At 39.7% G+C, this 22,598-nt stretch overlaps 1 protein-coding gene across 3 annotated transcripts in view; it reads left to right on the forward strand.

Annotated features, from left to right (window-relative positions):
* Positions 1 to 22,598, forward strand: part of CPQ (carboxypeptidase Q) — a 438,744-nt gene that overhangs the window by 72,774 nt on the left and 343,372 nt on the right. For all 3 annotated transcript variants that reach the window (XM_067017081.1, XM_067017082.1, XM_059043627.2), the window contains exon 2: positions 20,352 to 20,818. In XM_067017081.1, the coding sequence (XP_066873182.1) occupies positions 20,386 to 20,818 (433 nt within the window). In that variant the 5' untranslated portion in view covers positions 20,352 to 20,385. The remainder of the gene's footprint in view (positions 1 to 20,351; positions 20,819 to 22,598) is intronic.

Genomic DNA, 22,598 nt, shown 5'->3' on the forward strand with positions numbered 1-22,598 from the left:
TAGCTTTTAAAAGGCTGTTCCATTTCTACTGATCTCCTGAGCTGTGATTACAAACCTCGTTCTCCTCCCTATGACTCCTGCAGATCTGGGGTCTATTGTCAGGGGGAGAATTGGGAGCTGCGTGTATAAGAAGTGCAGGGAAGGTGAAAGGAGCTAACATTTACTAAGCACTGATTTTATGCCCAGTGTCTGTTAGAAACCTGTGTCACTTTTGAGAACTCTGTGAGTCTGATATTATCATTCCCACACTGTGAAGGAGGAGACACAGGTTCAGAGAGGTGAAAGACGTTTGTGCAAGCTTATAAGTGGAGGGGTCAGGATTTTTACCCAGGCCTGTCAATGGCGATGCTCTCAGGGCTAATGAGTGGAAGCGGTATTTCTCAGGGCCCAGAGGAGGACTTTGACCAACAGAGATGAATTTAGCCGCTGCTGGTTATAGGGTTATAGGCGTTAGAATCAATATTCTGGAGACCCATAAAGTATGCTCTGAGGGAACTCAGAGAATCCAACGAGAAGGAAAACTGGCAAGTTTTAGGGTAAATTGCTTAACTTATATCCTGATGCCAGCAGGCCTTTGCCTGAAATGAAATGCATGAGAACTGGGACTTAACCAGCAAAAACACATTGGTAAACATCATAATGACACACACATTCAGGAAAATGATGTTTTTAATTTTAAATGCTATGCAGCCTTACATAGCCAGTGCTGGGAAGCTGTGGTATACCAGGAAATGATTTACATTTTAGCCTTAGGGCAAAAATATGGAACTTGTAATTATGTTGGAGAGAGGCAAAAATCTTCTAACAAGAAAAACTAAAGCTGTAAAAGTCTCAGGATGTGTGTTGATTAAACTGTTGTGTGGCTGAGGATTTTGCCTAAAACTTCATAGGGAAGAAGCAGCTGTTGATGACTCTCAGGAAAAAACCTCCCTTCTGAATCTCCAGCGCTCTGTTGACCAAGTGCAGAAGTCGTGGGTGACCAGCATTTCCCCATTCCTTCTAAGGCCTTTTTGCTGTGAGGTGATTTTGAGCAAGGAGGGCTGGCCAGGCTGGGTTTTTGGCTCATGGGAAGAAGGCGGCCTGTCTGCTTGACATGCATAAGCCGGCCTGAAGTCTGTGATGCCATCATATGTAGAGAAACTGCCATACAGACGAATTGCCCACAGACATGACTTCACCACCTCCAGGGGTCAGGGCTGTCTGCACCATCCATCCAGCACCCCTCATTTTCCTCTCCCAGCAGCCCTGGATTGACTTCTCCAAAGGGGAGCCCCCCTGTAGGGTCTGTAGGATGACCAGAGGAGTGATTGCCCTACCCCCAGGGAACTGGAGTGAAGAGACAATGGAGAAGGTGGAGAGCTTTTTTCTCTTTTCTTTGCTCTTACTCTACCTGACAGAGGTAGATTACAGTGGTTGTTCAAAGAACCAGCTCTGCAGTCACAGATCTGGGTGCAAATTGTGACTCTGTTCCTCATTTACCGTGTGACCTTGACCTCATCATTTATCCTAAGTCTCTTTACCATCTATAACACTACATTATTGATACCTAGCTCACAGAGTTGTGAGAATTAAATGAGATAATGTGATATTAAGTCCTTAGGATTTGATAGGGATTAGATATTGTTTTAACTGTTACCTCTACTAATAGCATCAAACCTAATCAGGGCTCAGTCTCTTTATTCTTTGTGTGATATTAATATATTCATAACCACTCTGCTATCCTACTCGTCTTCTGAACAGAGCACAGTAAACTACTGAGGCCTTTAAACAAATGGAATTTATCAGCTGCAGCCCCCCATGTGCCACTTGCTTGATAGCAGGGAAGGCATGTGTGTATCTGGGAGAGGGGCTTACCAAAAAACTTTGCCCTATAGCACACTATCACGTGCTGATGTAGCCTTATAGGAAGTATATCTGGATGTTTATCATATATTATTTTTAGCTAGAGTTTATTTTTCTAGGGCAATAATTTCACTTTTTTGAATTGACAGTTATTTTGTACAACTGGTTTATGTCCATACAAAGCCCAGGTTCTTATCTTTTATGTTTGATTTCAAGACACTGTGAGGTGCCCCTGAAAGATCATGGACTTGAGGGTCAGAACTGGGTTCAGATTCCAGCTGTGAAATGTACCAGCTCTGAGAGCCTTAATTTTCCTCATGTGTGAATGTAAATAATGTAAATCCCTACCTCATGGGATTAAAAGAGAAAAAATATAAAAAAGCAGCTATCACATTACATAACACATAAATAGCCTCTCAGTAAAAGTGAGTGGTTATTATTTTGGGCAGATCCAAACATCCTGTTAATAAAATCCAGTGGTTTCCACGTTTTATTCTTTGGGCCCTGTGTTCTGCAGAGCCATCTTAGAGACCACAAAGGAAGGTGATAGAAGGACTAAGGAAGCCACCCAGAATCCTTGCCCCCTTCAAAAGCAGCTCTGTTTATACCTGTTCTCTATATATAGGTGTTCTGCATTAGACTTTTTAAAGGAAAAATGCTTAAAACGTGGTTGAAATCTAACATCAGTTTTTCCTTTATGAATCCTACTTTTTGTATTGTATCTTAGAAATCTTTGTATAACCTGAGGTCACAAATATTTTCTTATAGAAGTTTTTATAGTTTTAAGTTTTAAATTTAGGTCTCTGACCCATTTTGAGTCAATTTTTGTATATGATGAGAGTTATGGTGTTTGTTAAGGCTGCCATAAGAAAGCACCACAGACTGGGTGGCTTAAACAATAAATTTATTTCCTCACAATTTTGGAGGCCAGAAGTCCAAGGGTGGGGTATGCAGGGTTGGTTTTTTCTGAGGCCTTTCTCCTTTGCTTGTGGGTGACTGTCTTCTCCCTGTGTCTTCACATGGTCTTTGTCCTGTGCATATCTGTGAACTAACTTCTTCTAATAAGGACACCAGTCATGTTGGATTAAGGGCCATCCATAAGACCTCATTTTAACTTAATTACCCCTCTAAAGACCCTCTCTCTAAATAACAGTCACATCCTGAAGTACTGGGAGTTAGGACTTCAACATATGAATTTTGGGGGGGGGGGAAGTAATTGAGCCCATAATATATGGATTGAAGTGGGTTCTTTTTTCCTATTTTTTTTTTTTTGTGTGTGTATGTGTATTCAGTTGTTTTAGCACTGTTTGCTGAAAAGAACCTCCTTTCTCTACTGAAATGCCTTTGTACCTTTGTTGGAAAACAACTGTCCATCCATATAAATGTTCATTTCTGTAGTCTTTATTCTGCTCTATTGATCTATTAGTCTTTCTTTACCCTACTACCATACTGTCTTGATTATATTAGTTTGTAATAAGTTTTAGGGAAAAGTTGATAACTTGGACTTTTTCAAAACTGAAAACTTCTGCTCTTCAAAAGACACTGCTAAGAAAATAAAAAGGCAAATCACAGATGGGGAATATATATATATTTGGAAGTCATAGATCTGATACAGAACTTATATCCAGAATATATAAAGAACTCTGAGATCTAACTAATAAGAAAAGAACCCAATAAAAAACAGGCAAAAGATGTGAATAGATACTTCACCAAAAGAGGTATGTGGTTGGCAAATAAGCACATGAAAATATGCTCGATATCATCAGTCGCTAGAGAAATATAAAATAAAACCACAATGCCACCATTAGGAAAATACAAAAAGACTGAGCAAAGCAAGTGTGGCAGAGATATGGCAGAACTAGAACACTCATATATCATTAGTGGGAATGTGAAATGGCACAACCACTTTGGAAAACAATTTGGCAGTTTTAAAAAAAGTTAAACATACATATATGATCCAGCCATTCTGTTACTAGGGCATATATTCATATAAAGAGTTTTACACAAATGTTTATGGCAGTTTTATTTGTCATAGCCCTAAACTGGAGACCACCCAAATACCCATCAACAGATGGTTGGATACCTTAACTGTGGTATATCCCTACAGTGGAATTCTATTCAGCAATAAAAAGCAATGTACTATTTGTACATGTTACAATGTGGATGGATCTCAAAATAATTATGATGGGTAATAGAAGCCAGACATAAGAAGAATACATACTATATGCTTCTGTTTATACAAAATTCTATGAAATGCAAACTAATGTGTATTAACAGAAAGCAGATCAGTGGTTTCCTTGGGCCAAAGGTAAAAGGGTTCAAGGTGGAGTAGGAGGGAGGGATTATCAATGGACATGAAGAAACTTTGGGGAGTTTGAATGAATATGTTCATTATCTTAATTGTGGTGATGGTCCCATGAATTTAAACATATGTCAAAACTTATCAAATTGTATATTTTAAATATGTGCAGTTTATTGTTATGTTAATTATACCTCAATAAACCTGCTTTAAAAAGTGGCTGAAAACACTTGGACTAACGGTATGAAGACTCAAAGAATAAGGTGAAAAAAACAAGAGTATAGCAATCAGCTTTCAGGCCTATTAGAATTTCCACTGTCCCAACAGCATTCGAGTGACTCTTTCTTGTATACTGTAGTAAATACCTAATCCAGGCAGTCAGGAGACTGAGAAGAGACTCCTTATTGTGTTGGTAGCCCTGGAATACAGCATGGAACCACAAAATGCCAAGACAAATTGAGAAAGGTTGAGCTTTTCTCGTAGAGTTCAGTACCTTTGAATTAAATGCATGTTCAGCGTCGGTTCTAGTTGCTAGAGGCTACTTTTTTTTAAGTCCACGATTTGCTCTCCCCACTAGGTGTGGAATTCAGTAAAACCAGCCTTTGTACATGCCTTTATTAAAGTCTGTACCTAGATGTGTTTGGAACAAGAGAGAAAAGTAACTAGAAGCAGATTTGCTTCAGTCTGGACTTAGTTGTTCAGCTGACCTCTTTCCTCTGGTTTTCTGGGTTGATTAGACTTTACTAATTGATGAGGCTTCAGGGGTGATAGCTCAGGCAGAGCCACTCTGCTCTGGACTTGGACTTAGTACATACACACATTCCTGGTGGTCAAGTCATGAATTTTTTACTTTGGAAACAGGCATTGGAATAGGATTGCTGGAACAATTGCATGGGTTCTACAGTGCAGAAACCAGCCTGTCTTCCAAAAACATGGGCTAAGGTAATTTGGCTCTCTTCTTGTTTCCATCTCTAAAAGAAAGAACCCACCAAAGTTCAGAGCACATTAAACATTTTGAAGTTGTGATATTGAGTGTGAATGATTGGTGTCTGTGGGACTCCAAGAGTGAAAGCAGGGCCTACCAGTGTTTCTCAGTACTCTACAGAAAAGAACCTGGAAAAAACCTACTGTCAGACATAAACATTTCCACCTAACATTCATTTTCAACCAGGGAATAGCAAGTACTGCAGTATTGTATAGTCACTTGCATTTACACACCCTGTTCTTTCACAAGTCCATAACCATGTTCCACATAATGGCATTAGTACCACTGAGACTATACGGTGGAGCTTGAAAGTAGGACACATTTAGTCTTTGTAACTTCTCTTTTTCATTTTGCTAAGCACTTGGCTAAATTAAAATTCCAGGCAGTATTATTTAGAGACAGCATGGGGTGGGGACTCTCATTTCTGGCCAGCATCCCTCAAGCACATATAGAGCAGGCATTGTATTTAGCCTTAGCCTCCGGTGAGCCTTCAGCCTAGAGGTGGAGATTGAGAAACAGGCAATTATAATGCAGAGTGATATGTACCATGGAGAAAGTACTTGGGGCAGAGTACCACTGGGACGTGTAGGAGGATCACCCAACCCAAACTTTCAAGTCAGGCAAGGCTTTCCAAAACTTGAGGCAGAGTTGAGGCAGAGGAAAAGTTCTTCTTTTTTTTTTTGCAGTACGTGGGCCTCTCACTGTTGTGGCCTCTCCCGTTGCGGAGCACAGGCTCCGGACACGCAGGCTCAGCGGCCATGGCTCACGGGCCCAGCCGCTCCGCGGCATGTGGGATCTTCCTGGACCGGGGCACGAACACGTGTCCCCTGCATCAGCAGGCGGACTCTCAACCACTGCACCACCAGGGAAGCCCAAAAGTTCTGCTTCTTAATACCCAAATGACAATGAGCAAATCACTCAAATCACATAAGCAAATCACTTATGTTCTCTGAACCTCCGTTTCGGAAGTAATTATTATTTCCCGCAGTGGTTGCTTATGAGGATTAAATCAGATGATATATATGAAAACACAAACCCCAGTCATTTGCTAGGGCAAGGGCCAGTATGGTTTTCTTCCTTTTTTCCTCCCTCCTGCCTGCATCAAGTCAGGAACTTGCCTTCCGTGGCAGACTACAGAGAGGTTATATCTGGAGGGTTTTCAGCCATCATCTCTGTCACTTGGTGTTTATCTTCCTGCTTCCAGTTCATTAGGGTCTTTTCCCTCTGATGCTCGTCTGGACCATACTCATGTGCAACACGAGGTCTTTCTTGTCCTGCCTGTGACACTTCGTTAGGGAAGTGGCTGGCCTCTGAGCAAGTGGTGGTGACAGAGGGAAGATGGGAAACAAATGCAGCACCGAGGGCTGTGCTGAACAGCACACCAGCTGGGGAGGGCAGGCAGCAGCCATCATCTTTGCGGAGATTGCCTTAGGGACAGAGGGGAGAGAACAGAGGCCTGGATGCTGCTCTCAGAGGAGGACAAGCAGAGAGGAGAATCATCTTCGAGTATAACTCGTTTACTCTGTTTCTAGGTGTCTTGCAAGTAGTACATTATTCCCACTCTTGGCTAGGCCTTAACTGCCATAAAAGTGAATGGTAGGGCTTCCCTGGTGGCGCAGTGGTTGGGAGTCCGCCTGCCGATGCAGGGGACGCGGGTTCGTGCCCTGGTCCGGGAGGATCCCACATGCCGCGGAGCGACTGAGCCCGTGGGCCATGGCCGCTGGGCCTGTGCGTCCGGAGCCTTGCTCCGCAACGGGAGAGGCCACAACAGTGAGAGGCCTGCATACCGCAAAAAAAAAAAAAAAAAAAGTGAATGGTATAGCTAGCTGCCTGTGTTTGTGGGACATTCTGACTGGTGAGCAGGCCTTTCTGATGCGGAAACAGTGCCACAAGTCCATACCACTGGCACCTTTACTTCTGCTACTCTGCGTTTTCTCGTTCATTTTTCTGTGTGCTCTTACCATCTGAAGACGCCTTTGCTTTTTCCAAACCCAAACCACCTTCTCATGTTGCAAATCCACCTAACCTTCAGACTTGTTTTCCTGCACAGCTGTCACAACAAACTTCCCCTCATCTGCTACTAAACGTATCAGACACTATTGTGCAGGCTGCGAGCTGCCGACTCATTACCCCGGGGGCTTTCCAATAGAATCTGATGTTATCCAAAACTTCTCATCTGTTTCAAAGGGTACAATTTCCTGCATCCTCTGGAGGGAATTCAAACGCACTGCATTTAGGAAATAGTCTGATCCTTCACGGATTTAGTAGACCTCTAGGCAATTATGGGCGATTATTCCCAATTTAGTGTTTCCTCACCTCATTTCCCATAACAATGACTTGAGTGACCTGACTATGGGTTTTTCATCATTTGAGTCAGATATCGGGGGGGAAAAAAATCACCAAAATTAAGACAAGCTGTGGTGCCTTTTATTTCTCTGTCCTCCTCCCAAGCTGTTTTCGTCTCTCCCCAGAGGTAACTGGTTCTCTTCTAGCTTTATTCTTCTGCGGTTTCTATCTGGGATCCAGGAATCTTTTCTTTAAGGCTGTCTACATGATCCTTTAAATCATACAGTATCCTGATACGTGTGATTATCTTTTAAAAAATTACTCTTTGGATTTAGAAATTGCCTGTTAAGAAAAGTCACTCTCAGCTGTTGTCCCATGCCTCTTTATGGTTCTTCTCTCCTCCCTTCTCACCTCTGGACTGGGATCAATTTTCCCCACTGTCTTTGTTCCACACTCCAGACTCATCTCTCTCTAAGTGTTTCGCTAATTCCTTTTGTTATTTTTTAAAACTACCTTTTTAATTTCCTGCTGTCAAACATCTGCTGTATCACCTTGCTTTCTCCACTTTGGAGAAAACTTGTTTTATGAATGTTCTTTCTCCGTAGGATAATTTGGCTGGCTGTGCACTGATGGAGTGCTACAAGAGTTTTATTTTACATTGACCGATTAAGCACTTTGAATAATTGTTTTAGCTCCATTACTGTGAATCTATTTGGCTTAACTCTTTTCTTTTGCCACCTTTGATTAATATCTGACCATTGGGACAGGGAGGGGTCTGTGCATTAATTTCCTCTCTACAGGACTGAGAGGTGCTCTTTTCCCTGTGCAGGAGCCTAAAGTAACAGATGCTGCATGCTCCCATTGCAGGAGGAGGGAGCACACACTGTTGTCCAGTGTGTGTGTGTGTGTGTGTGTGTGTGTGTGTGTGTGTGTGCACTCTCAGCCTATGTTTGCTGATGGTGCCGTGTGGCCGCCATCTCACAGCAGAGAGCAAATGTTAGGATTTAGGGAAAAGTGTACTGGCAGATCAGATTTTAAAACCGAATGGTGAGTCTCTGTTGAGCTAACAGTGTATAGCTAGATGGTATTTTCTTTTTAAGCTCATGAAACTTAACAGCTGTTTAGCGAAGCCACGTTTTCATACATGTCTGTTTGACGGGTTTAATAGCAAATTTTGCAGTAAGTGACTTGCTGAACAGGCCTCCCTGGCTTGGGCTGTAATAAGAACTGTGTTTGCAGCAAGATTCAATGAGGGTCTTTCTGCTTTTGTGTTTATGGAATGGGGGAGCCTGGTTAGAGCGAGGGAAACTAAAAGGCATGTTCTGAAGGATATTACTAATACCTCTACCAGAGTGTTCCTTGGAACTTGTTATTAACTAGTTCAGGGGAAGATAGATGGAGGAAACATGCTCTTTAGCAATAAAAACACATTAATACAGTCAGTTTACTGTCAACCTATATTGGTAAATAGTAATTAAATCTATATATCTCTAGCTTTATAGTTTTCTGAGGCTGAGTCTCAAGAAGACTTCCGTATTTTGTCTGATTCAAGGAGGGCCATATTCTCTCCCTTGCCTCTGGAAGAGGCTGCTGTGCCTTGTAATAGTTTCATAATATCACCAGATCGAAGACAAATGCTTCACTGCTTTTATTGACAGAAATAAAGCACTTCCTATTATTACTCTTATGTTGGGGGTCCAAGTTCTAGAAAACTGGGACTTTCTGAGACTAAAATCCCATGTCCTTTTGTCCCTTTTTTCAGTTATCTCAGATCGTAAGACCTCACAATTACTTATGTCTGTGGTTACCTACTTTGTATTCGGCCCCAAAGGGTATGAACTGCATTCTTCATGATTTGTCTGTATTTTTGTTGACTGTGATTGGTATGGCTGCTGACTGCAGATATGTGCACATGTAGCTGTCACAGATCAGGGACCTCTGTTCTCAAGGGCATCAACCCTCGCTGTCAGCCCAGCATCCTCAGCTAACAAAGGGACCAAGAGCTGTCTCATATCCATTTGGGGTTTCAGTAGCATTTTGCAAGCCAAGAATATGAAGTTTGTCCTAGATTCATGGTTGATTTCAGTTATTGGAATTTTAATCGTATTGTTGCACTTAAGTAGCACATAAGGGAGCTTCGTATTTATTCCTCTTAGTCCTATCATGATGTAGTCAAAAGTCAGTACATTCCACTGTGTGACAAAGATGCCTACTTTTTTTTTTTTTTTTTTTTTTTTTTGCGGTACGCGGGCCTCTCACTGTTGTGGCCTCTCCCGTTGCGGAGCACAGGCTCCGGACGCGCAGGCTCAGCGGCCACGGCTCACGGGCCCAGCCGCTCCACGGCATGTGGGATCTTCCCGGACCGGGGCACGAACCCGCGTCCCCTGCATCAGCAGGCGGACGCTCAACCACTGCGCCACCAGGGAAGCCCAGATGCCTACTTTTGAACAGTAGGAATTTAGGCTTCATTGTTTTATATAATCAAGAAAGGGACAAAGAAGTCCGGAAAAGGAATTAACAAAGTGAGCTCAATTAATTTTCTTATAATTTCTCAAAACTGCTCACTGGTAAGCAGTAAAATGTCAGGGACACAAAGTGAGACAGCCCTCTGGCTTCTCCTGGTGGGATGAGACAGGATAAGAGCGAGAGGGTCACTCGACATCTGTAGAGTGGGGCCATGGGTATTCATTGTGGCCAGTGGGAGGAGAAACGTCTACTGTTAGACCTCTCTCAGCAGGTTGTTACTCCCACACCTTACGTCCCAGAGCTCCTGGGATTCCCTCTGCAAATGGGACTGACTGCCTGTCAGTGTACCATTTGACCTGCTCTAATTAACTCACTAACCCACTGTTAACTGTACTAACTGCCAGAAGAAAGAGGAATATCCTACACTGTGGTCTTTGCACAGCTGTTAGGGTTTGTCTCTCTTCCTTCAGTCCTCCTGCCTTGTTTCCTCCACGCCCATACCTTATTCAGGATGACATGTTAAGTGGCAGAGACATTTAATGAAGCCTTATTATTGTGGCTCATGCGAGGAAGCTCTAGGAAATAATAAGCTTTAAAGGATAGATGGAAAAAAGGGACCCTACAAAAAAGATTGGGAAGGAGAGTAGAAATATAGAAAGAAGAGTATTTGGAAAAGGAGAGGCTGTCCACAATGTTAAATGTTCCAGATGTTAAGTACGATAGGAACTGAAATGTTTTTATTGGATTTAGGAACAAGGGCATCCTTAATGACCTTTGTGAGTTCAATTTCAGTTGGCTAGTGGGAGGAGACAAAATGGGATAAGGTGATTTATTCATATGCTAATATGGAGTGTAAAGAAAAGTGTGATTGATATTAAATATTTAAGAAAATCCATAATAGAATGTTAGAGCTGGAATGCGACCCTTTATTTAACATATAAAGAGAGACTTCGAATCAATTGTTCAAGGTCCATGCGTCTATAGAGAGAGACGGCCAGGACCAAGTTCCAGGTCTCTTGACTCCCTTTATGAAAGAAAGTTGTGAATATGCTGTAGTTTAAAGGCGCAAACTCTAGTGTCTGATGCAGGAAAAGTAATCATTAAAGTGATGAATCAGAGCCGTGTACTTCTGTTGTGAAATACAACTAGTTTGATGAATTTATTCATTTATTCTATAAATATTTATTGACAGGTATTGTGCTATTTGCGTAGTATACAAAACACATTCCTTTCAGAGAACGTGCTTGGTGAATTTTATAAAAGTAAAATATTATTGCTATTAAGTGATGTATAGTCCAGCAGGGGGACAGACACAAAGACATGTAGCATGCAGTGCACTACTGAAAAGGCAGCAAATGGTTCTGTCTGGAGCTGGGGACATATGAGCGGGACCTTGGTCATGATCTTGATTTCTCCAAGTAGAGAAGAGATAAAAGGGCATTTTTGGCAGAGGGAACAGGAGCAAAATTAGGTGTAAAGAGTGTTCTGTGACTTCAAGGAATGGGAATCACCATTAGGGCTGTACCATCGGAGGGGCCGGGAACGACAGGGAAGGGTTGTGAAGAAAGCCACTTCCAGAACACTGAACAGTAAACGGGGCAACAGATGCTTTCAGCCAAAGAGTCATTCGATTTGGCTCCCAAGATAAAGCTGGTGGCAGTATGAAACACGGATTGGAAAGGGACCTGAGTTTAAGGCAGGGAGATGCATGAGGAAGGGTTTCAGATGAAGGATAATGAGGTTCTGAGCTAGGGAAGTGATGGTAAGTGTGGAAAGGAGGGAAATGGGTCAAGAAAGAATCTGAAGGTGGAATTACAGGACTTGCCAACTGTTCACCTGTTTCCCTGAGGGAGAGGGAAGAATCCAACAACACACTGCAGTTTCTAACTTACTGACTAGAGGCGGGGAACAAAAGCAGGTTTGGAAGGGAAGATTCTGAGTTTGGTGTTGGATACTTAGAGTTTAGGTGCACATGGGAAGTCTAGGTAGACCATATGCTGGCTCCTAGGCCTTGCTTATGTTACTGAGTACAAGCTTGTACTGCTCGCCACACAACAGGCCAATCAATCGAGAAGAGTTGCTGGGGCAAGGACTAGTGACTTTATTTGGAAAGCCAGTAGACCAAGAAGGTGGTGGATTAGTGTCCCAGAGAACCATCTTACCGGAGTCAGAATTCAGGCTTCTTTTATACTCAAAAGGGAGGGGGTGTTGTTGGTTGCTGCAAACTTCTTGGTGTCAGAATCCTTTGTTCTTGCAGCTGCCCTCTTAGGTCAGGTCACAGTGTTCCTGTAAACCTCCAACAAGACAAGTGTTATTCTCTGTTCAGCAACTTTTTATCTCTATGTGAATGGAAAAGTGTTAAACCTGTAAAGGTCAGAACCTTGAGAATGGGCTCTCCTGTATATTTCAGGCTATAGGCAACATTCTTAACTTGAAGCAAAAGCAATAGAATACAAAGGTTAAAGGAAAAGAAACAGATCCAACATGGAGTCAGATTTGTTCTTCCCTATTACACTTATGGTGTTAATTAGTATAAACACTATATTTAATTATGGATTCCCAAGAGGCCCTGAAAGTACTATAGCAGTTGGAAATATAATCACAGCTATAAGGAATAGAAAATCCAGCTAACAGTGGCTATAACAAATGGAGTTTATTTTTCTCGTGTAACAGACAAATTGGTGGTGCCGGTGTTGGTTTAGCTGCTCAGTGATGTCAGTGCCAGTACTCTTGGACTTGCCCTCATGGTTACAAAGTAGCTGATGCAGCTCTAGAATTGTGGCCATTTTCTTGTCAGCTGCGGTCTGTTTGAGTATCTTTGAGTAGAACTGGGTCACAGGGCCTCCTCTGGCTAAAAGGTAGGCTGGAAGAGTGAGGAAGAGAATTGTTGAATTCACTTAAATCACTAGTTCTCCATCCTATTAGATGCATATGCCTCTTTAAAGAAAAAAAAAAAAGTAAAACAAATAATTATAATGCTTGCTTTATTATCCTGAATTAAGCATCATAGATAATATGCTTCCACATATTTTCAAGTAAATCAGTGTGCTATCCTAACTGTCATGTAAAGGAACCATTAAAGGAAAGTACTTTATAAGTTCTTCAAAACATACATTCCCAGGCATGACATGAACTAGATGACATAAGGAAGTAGTCAGATGCTTGCATGGTGAATGTGACAGCAACAAATGCAGACGGGCCCAGGGGTGTGGTGACAGTGTTTCCAGTACCAGGAGCAGCGCAGTCATCGGTGTTTTCACTGAAATGATGAACAGCTCTTGGTAAAGTCCTGAACAAAACACGTATAGTCCTCCCTTGATATACATGGTAGTTGCTTTTTGAAAAAGTTAACTTGCGTTAAAACTGCACTGGAACTGTTTTTGTACGTATTTGTATGTACAATAGAGTTAGGGTCAAGTCTCAAATAACAGGTTTTCACATTAAAAAAAATCTTTATGGAATATAGGAGAGTTCTTAGTAGATAGGATTTTCCCCCATGTAGCAGTATGTCTAGTGTCCCTGGCCTCTGCCAACTAATTACTAGTAGGACCTCCACACCTTTGTGACAACCAAAAATTCTCCCCCCACCCACTGCATATACAGAACATCTCCTAGGACTACTACCATCCATATTAAGAACAACTGGCCTAGATTAATCGGGCTGGAAACTTTGACCCCAAATAAAATCCAGGTTTGGTTAGCAAGAAAAGGGAGGGATGGATATTAAATAATTACCAGTGCCTACTAATAGTAGGAACTGAGTCTTGCTTAATTTTATATCTTTTCCAAATTCTTGCACAGTTCCTGGCAGATAGTAAGTTCTCAGTGAGCTTTCTTGAAGGATTGAATGAATAATTGGGATATAAGCTTTGGAAAGTAGAAGCCCACTCTTGTTTTGAACTTTCAATGTAATAAAGGAAAGAATCTTCCTTAAGATGGTTAAAAGGCTAATTAATATAAATCTCGGAGCGTTTGTGGGGGTCAGGAGGTGAACTCTGATGTGCCAGTGTCCGAGCCAGGATTTGGCATTTCTGGCCATTATATCTGTCTACACAATCTAGGCTGAAGATGAAGAGTTAAATTTATATCGGTGAGTCCTTTTCAGCAATGGTAGGTTTAGGGGATGTATCTAAGTCTTCATGTAAGTAGTATATTCAGTCTTTAAAAAAGTGACACAATAAAAATCTCAGTCCCTAAGACTTACTCTTTCTGTCTTTCAGCACATTCTCTTTTTCATTGTGTCCTTTTCCACTTCACTTAGTCTGTTCATCCTGGCATTTCTATCATAGCCTGAGACGTTTTCAAGCAATAATATTTTAGGAAAAAGATTTAGAAATAGAAACAAAGGGTTTTGTTTTGTTTCCTCAAAATATAAACCTATTATTAGAATGTAATTCACAGCAGAAGAAAAGTTGGTTTTGCTTAAGTTTCCTTCCAAATTTAAGTAGAAAAGAATGAAAATGACATTTCAATTTTATCTCTTACTGTGAAAAAGATAATCTGTAACTGGATCATGAACACAATATATGAAAAGAAAGTCTTTTTTTCCAATAGTGCTCCAAAGTTTCCTTTGAATATATAACTTTCTGAATTCAGAGGCATGATACAACATGAGTTTTAAAAATAGTTGTTTAAGATTTTGAAGAGTATAACATTTAATATTCCCCCAGTTTGAATTCAAGTAAAGGAACAATGACTTCAGACCTTCTGTGTATAAAAATAAAGAGTATTTTTAAAGAATGTTTTACAGTTTAAGTTTAGACATTTCAAGTGTCTTATAATTTGCTCAAGAGTGTGCTAGATTTTTTCTTTTTGGTCAATTGGGTTATTATTAGTATTTTAGGGATTTTAAAGAAATAAAATCTTGAGTGTTTTTGTAAGTGAATTATTTGACTAATGCATCTTTCGTAACCATGGGTTACTTTTCTCTATGTGAAAATTCCAAGGAATAACCACATAGGTAATAAGTAGTGGCTTGTTTGGGGATTTTGAGGAACTTCACATGCTGTCCTTGTCCTGATGTGAAATCTGTGTGGATTCTTTGTGCTAAGGAGCAGGTCATAGTGAAGAACAGAAAGGAAACTATCCTTCCTTCCTTGCTTCCTTCTTTCCTCCCTCCCTCCCTCCCTGCGTCAATCCCTTCCTTCTTTTGCATAAGGGGTGGGAACTGTTCATTAAGTCTCCTGTTACAGTTGCCCTGGGGGTTTGTGTTCCACTTTGAAGCTTCACACAGTAGACCTTTTTAGTCAGACCTTGGAGAATAATTCCTTCCATCACTGCTGTATCTTCCACCATTTCCCCCTACTTATCATCCAGCTCCTTGCCATTTTCTCCATAGCCCATGTTTTATAAAGCCTCTGTGTCTTTGCATGGTTTGTTTTTTCTGTTGGGTTATGTTTCCTTCAGTGCCACTCTCACCTTTTTCGCATGCCATCAGGAAACTCCTCCTAATCCCCTCCTCCAGTTTGTTTTCACAGAAGCTTGTAACCACCTCAGTTATAGGGTTTTCACATTATCTGTCTCTTTATTATACTTGGCGACTCTTTGTGGGTATGGATATTATCTTATAAATTGTGTCTTTGGTGCTTAGTAGGTAAGGTGCTCAATACATTTTTGTTAAATGACTGGAGAAATGAAGTTATGACCCCAAACAAAGCACCGTTTACAATTATAAAGGGGAAATGTTTGAGATCAGTAATTCTATTTGTCTTTGTTGATCACCATAGAATTGTTTGCTCCCTTTGCAGACTGTAGAAAAATACTATAGCTTGCTTAATTTTATTTTATATGACTGTATATTTTATATGTATATTTTATATGACTATATATATTTCTTATTTATACATAAATATATATAAGTATAAAAATGTATATATATTATTTATATATATTTTATATTTATATTTATATTTTATATATATGAATGTATAGGGACATTTTCTATCTCTGAGCTAGAGCACACTAACAGCCTTTCAGATCAGCAAACCCTCCTGGTGATCCCATAGGAAACTATACTTAGGTCAGTGTGGTGCCAATGTTGTGTGGTAGATTTAAAAGGGTTCAGCTCCAATGACTGTATCATTCATGATTTTATCCAAATCCTCTTTTTTTCTTAGGTAAACTGTTTACATGTTTATCACTTACTGTGTAAAACTGTACATTTGGATTTTCCTAAACTTAGCTCTGAGCTAGTAGGGCTATCGCCTGGTCCAAGTATGAAAAGATATGGCGAGCAAATCTGTATTCATGTTTTCCGCACCCTTCTTGATTTTATACAACAAAATAGTTCTACTTTTGGCCGTCTTTTCACACTGGGGAGGGCTAGTGTTTTAGTCCTTTAATGCAAATATGCTGGTGTCTTTGATCATCCTTCTCACTTGGATTGACTCCAGTTCTAGAATGAATTTCTTGTTGTATGGTGATCCTAAATGTGAATTAGGAGAGAATTTCTTCAAGTTGTCCTTGATTATTGGCTTTTATTTAATCTTATTCTGTCTGTATATTTCACTATTTTAATTTTTATTATAATCCTCTGTTTCTTGCTAGGAATGTACAAATTATGTATCAGATTTGTACAAATTATGTATAAATTATGTGTAGTCCCTGTGTTTTTAAATTACATATTATATTTTGGTTTTTTTCTTGAGTGGCATTTGATATAGCAATATGTTGTTCCATTTTTATTACCTCCTCAAATATAGACTGTTAGTTATAATTATTATTTTCTACTATTTATTACTGAAAACACATCTTAGTTGGACTAATGTACCTTTCTAAAAGTAATAACAATAAAAAAAAATTCTTGTAGTGCTCCATTGGAAAGATATATAATTATGCACTCTAACCAAGAATTACATAGGTAATTTTGAGATTATATTCCAGAGAAAACTAGGTTTAGAGTCAACTAACATGTATTTAGTGTTTACTTGTGTCAAGTGTTCTAGGTGATGTCTCATGTAATGCATTGTTCTGTGCCTTTGATCATAGTAAACTTTATACTCAGGGAAAAACTGATCCATTGAAAGGTAACAAACCATCACCTTTTAAATTAACCTACTTTTAAAAATAAGCACTTATTGCATTTGTGGGATTTAAAGAAACAGTGTAGTTAAGATACTCAGAACAACACTCGCAGATACCGAATTCTGTTTTAAAGTAATTATATCATTTTTTAGTGTCAAAATTAATTTAACTGACCATGTTAAGAAGCATTACATATTATTATCAAAATGATGTGTTATCTGTTAATTCAATTGACATATATGCAAAAAGATGTAAAGGTCATAGACTCAGGCACTGTTATTTTCTGGACATATTTTTTAACCAGGATGTGACATACAGATGATGTTCTAGTGGCGCTCTGAGGGATACCATTCACTCTTTTCTGCCTGCAGAGCCATTTCTTGAGCCTGTACTGAGATGTTACGTCTTCTCTATAGCTTTTCATCATCCCCTATGTTCTTCTCTTTGTTCCAGTGCTACTCTGTATACATATATTTTATTATAGGTATTCGCTTCTCAGACTGCATTTGGGTATCCTTCATTGAATTTCTATTATATGTAAATGCATATAGTTTCCTAGAAGAAAACTATTCTTAATCCTTTAGAAAGTATGTGCTAGCTGGTCCACCTACCTGGTTAATTGTAGTTGCTGGTATATCTGCTGCCTGGGAGTCACAACGCAGGCCTTGATTAACTTTCTACGAAACAAGGATATGGACTAGGGATCCCTAAGCTCTCCTGTATCTCTACAATGTTGTCATAATATGATTCTAATCCATCACTAGAAATGTATTATGAAATCGTTAATTAATGTTTGCAGAAGGCTTAGAGAACTTCTAAAGAGAAGTAGATACTTGTGTTTGGTGTCAATTAATAGATGGCTTATTAACCTTTTTTTCTTTTTTTGCCCCAAGAACATTTTTCCAAATATATTGGAAAAATGTACTTTCAAGAATAAATTGCAATCTGGTGAAATATTTTGATTGCTTAATAAAATTTAGGTTTTAAAACAAGCATCAGTATAGTGACTGTAGAAACAAAAAATCTATGCATTGACCCTTGAACAAGGAGGGGTATTGGTTCCAGGATCCTCTGTGGATGCTGAAGACCCACAGTCAGTGCTCCATATCCGGTTCTGCATCCACGGATTCAGCCATCCTCGGATCTTGTAGTACTGTAGTATTTATGGGAAAAAAAACCTGTGTAGAAGTGGACCTGGGAAGTTCAAACCTGTGTCGCTCAAGGGTCAACTGTAGTTATAATAAAAAAGAGGGCTTCCCTGGTGGCGCAGTGGTTGAGAATCCGCCTGCCGATGCAGGGGATGCGGGTTCGTGCCCCGGTACGGGAAGATCCCACATGCCGCAGAGCGGCTGGGCCCATGAGCCGTGGCCGCTGAGCCTGCGCGTCCGGAGCCTGTGCTCCGCGATGGGAGAGGCCACAACAGTGAGAGAGGCCCGCGTACCGCAAAAAAAAAACCAAAAAACAAAAAAAACAGCAACAATGTATAATTTTTCAAAATATTTTAAATATGATCGCAAGTTTTTAATTCCTACAGCTTCCTTGTGAAGGATGCAAGATAAGTACTCTTATACTCTATGGAGGTGAGACCTAGAGAGATTAAATGCTTATTCATTCCTTCTTAAAAAGGTATAGAGTGCCTATATATGGGTACAATGATGAATAATTTACCCTATTTGACTTTGAGACAGATTTATAAACAAATATATTTGTTGATAATATAGTTAATTACGGTAGAAACACAGAAAATGGTGCACGTACCTCTGGGGTATTGTTTGGTGAGGCTTCACAGAAGAGGTGATTTTTAATGCATTCTCGTTATAGACATTTGCCAGGGTGAAGAGAAGGGCCTTGCAATAAAAGGGAATGAACATATGTAGAGACCCAGAGTTATAAAAGGGCTGGGTATTTGAAGAACAGGGTCCAGTTCAGTGCAGCTAGAACATTACTGTCCAATATAAATATTATGAAAGTTAAAAATTTCTAATAGCTATATTAAAAAGTAAAAAGAAATAGGTGAGATTAATAATGTATTTTACTTAATCCAATATATCTGAAATATTTATATTTTTTTATACTTAAGTATGAAGTAGTTGATTTTAAAGATCAAATCAGGTGTATATTTTACATGTGCTAAACATATCAATTTAGACTAGCCACATTTCAAGTGCTATGTGTGTGTGCCTGTGAGAGAGAGAGTAAGGGAGAGAGAGAAGAAATGAGCATATGAGAATGAAAATGTGTCCACTCTAGAGCGGCAGGTGGAGAGGTGAGGTTGAATGGTTATTGGAACCATATTTTGAAAGGCCTTGTATGCTGCCTGAATTTGGAGTTCATACTTATAATATAGTAGTTTATGACCGTGCTTCTCAAATTATCTGTGGTGAAGAGCCAGATTTTTAAATTTAGAATTTGTTGCAGACTGATAACTTTTGAAAAATATAATAGTGAAGTAGAAAAGTAAAATGAAGCATCAATTTTTAGTCATTAGATTTGACAAATGTATAGTTGTTCTATCAGTGATCTATAAAGGTGTCTAAGCCAGTGCTATTCAACAGAACTTTCTATGATGATAGACATGTTCTTTCTGTGCTGCCCAATACAACAGCCACTAGCCCATGTGGCTACTGAGCATTTGAAATGCAGCTAGTATGGCTGAGAAGCCGATCATTTAATTTAAATTGTAATAACCACATTGGACTATTGGCTACTGTGTTGCACATTCCTGAATATGTTTACTCTTAATCTTTGTGTTTGTCTTTTGTGGACTAGTGAAAAACAATTGTGGACTGGCATGGGTCCACAAACATACTTTTAGCACTGTTTACAGCGTGGTCTCTAGAGCTGGAAAGCCTTTGTGTGTCTTTGGCAAGTTACTTAATCTCTTGCTACCCCAGGATCCTCAGTTCTAAAATGAAGGCAATAATAAGAAACTGTTTCGTAGAACTGTTGTGAGGATTAAATGTGGAAGGGGTGGGGTTAGGGAGAGCATCAAGAAGAGATGACATGAAGTCTCTGAAAGGGCCTCGAAGGATAAGTTCAATAGGCAAACAGGAGAGAGCATATCAGGTAGAGGGAACTCTGAAACACATTTGGATCATACTGTGTTTAGAAGAAGGGGTAACAGATAGCACTGCCCTAGCCCTATCACTGCTACCTCTATTTCTTCCTCTCTTTCCTAGTTATCTTCTTATTTTAATCGTTTAGCATATTTTAAACTGATTGCTAGGTAACATGTGATTTTGTGGTTTTAATACATGCTACCTCGTCAATAAGGCCAATCATTGCCTCTTTTCTTCTTCATTCCTTGGAGTTGCGGTGCCTGAATTTGATGGTAGAAATTGGGCAACAGTTGAGAAGGGAAGGGGAATCCTGTCTGAAAAGCAGTCCCTGGGTTATGGGTGGATAGCTGTGAGATTCTTTTCCCCTAACATATATTTCTTACTTACCTAGATTATTTTAGGAAGAAAACAGACTGGGAAAAAAAATGAAGTTCCATGTCTTCGTATTTGTTGGTCTTGTTCACCTTTTATCCCTGAACTCTGGGAAAGCTGTATATGGGAATGGCATCTCTCAGAGGACTTTTCAAGAAATAAAAGAAGAAATAGCCTGCTATGGAGATGTTGCTAAAGCAATCATCAACCTTGCTGTTTATGGTAAAGCCCAGAACAGATCCTATGAGCGATTGGCACTTCTGGTTGACACTGTTGGACCCAGACTCAGTGGTTCCAAGAGCTTAGAAAAAGCCATCCAAATCATGCACCAAAACCTGCAGGAAGATGGGCTGGAGAATGTCCACCTGGAGCCTGTCAAAATACCCCACTGGGAAAGGGGAGAAGAATCTGCTGTGATGCTGGAGCCGAGAATTCACAAGATGGCAGTTTTGGGTCTTGGCAGCAGCATTGGGACGCCCCCAGAAGGTATTATTTGCCTTTTCAAGTCAATTTGCTGTGTTCTTTATTAAAACTAATGCCATGTGACATAACTGATTATAGTGTGCATGATTCATATTATAATTGGGTGATAAAAAGGAAGATATAATCATTTTGCATTCCATTGGCTTGAGTTCTTCACTCTTATACTCCTTTTTTCTTCCTTTTTTTCCTCTCTTTCTTTTCTGAAAGTGTCACTTTTTTAAATGAAGCATCTACAGCTATTGGTCCATGATACTTATGAACTGTATCACTTAATAATTTCTGTCTAGTGTAACGTTAGTATCATTCTGTAGAGAATTGAGATATATGTAAATAGGTTATAAAAACTATGACTTCTTCCAAGTGGCCTCAGTGTACAGAATTTCTTAGAATTAATGAAATATGGGACAGAGCCTTGCACATTGAATTGATTTGAGGTAATTATTTTTACAGAACGTGAGGTCTCTAATGCAAGGGGTTGTCTAGGGTGGAGTTCTGTCTTTACTTATCAGCACTCTGGCTTAGCCTCGTCAGACAATGTAAATGCTTAGATCAGGGATATAAAACCAGTCAACAGTGAGCTATCAGTTGGTATTGGACTACTCATGGACTGTGCATGTATTCACGGTCTATATTCCCATGGCAAAGGAACTACAGTTGGTCCTTGAACAACACGACAGTTGGGGCACCAACCCTCCACACAGTTGAAAATCCGTGTATAACTTACAGTCAGCCCTCCATATATACTGTTTGCTTCTTCTATATCCGTGAGTTTCTGCATCTGCATATTCACTAGCCGTAGATCATGTAGTACTGTTGTATTTACTGTTGAAAAAAAATCCACGTTTAAGTGGACCTGTGCAGTTAAAACCTGCATTGTTCAAGGGTCAACTTTAGTTTATAAAAAAAAGCTAGTTGAGCTTCTTTAAAAAGTTTATAGAAACTTTTGTTCCTCTCTAATGCCAAGAGAAACACCCAGTAGAGAAGCAGATGGTCAGCTTTTTAAAAACATCTTTATTGAGATATCAGGACTTCTCTGGGGGTTCAGTGGTTAAAACTCTGCACTTCCACTTCAGGGGATATGGAAGAGTTCAATCCCTGGTCAGGGAACTAAGATCTTGCATGCCTCGCGGCCCAGCCAAAAAACCCCAAAAAACAAAGAACAAACCACTTTATTGAGATATAGTTCACATACCATAATATTCACCCATTTGGAACGTGCATGTCAGTGGTTTTTAATATATTCACAGAATTGTGCAACCACTATCACTATCTAATCAGAGAGCATTTCATCACCCCCAAAAGAAACTTTATATTCATTAGCAGTTATGCTCCATCCCTTTCCTACCACCCTTCTAAGCCCTAGGTAGCCACTAATTTGCTTTCTGTCTTTATGGATTTGCCTTTTCTGGATATTTCACATGAATGAAATAATACACTATATTTTCTTTTGTGACTGGCTTCTTTCGTGTAGCATGTATTCCAGTTTCATCCATGTTGTAGCATGTATCAGTGCTTAATTCATTTTTATTGTTGAATAATTTCCCATTTTACAGATATACCATATTTTATTTATCCATTGATCAGTTGATGAACATTTGTTTTTTTTCACCATTTGGCTATTATGAAGAATGCTGCTATAAACATTCATGCATAAGTCTTGGTATGTACATATATTTTCATTTCTCTTGGGTATGTACCAAGGAGTGGAATTGCTTGGTTATATAATAACTCTATGTTTAACTTTCAGAGGAACTGCCAAACTGTTTTCCAAAGTGACTGCACC

Source organism: Kogia breviceps, chromosome 17 (genome assembly GCF_026419965.1).
Source record: "Kogia breviceps isolate mKogBre1 chromosome 17, mKogBre1 haplotype 1, whole genome shotgun sequence".
Classification (NCBI taxonomy): domain Eukaryota; kingdom Metazoa; phylum Chordata; class Mammalia; order Artiodactyla; family Physeteridae; genus Kogia; species Kogia breviceps.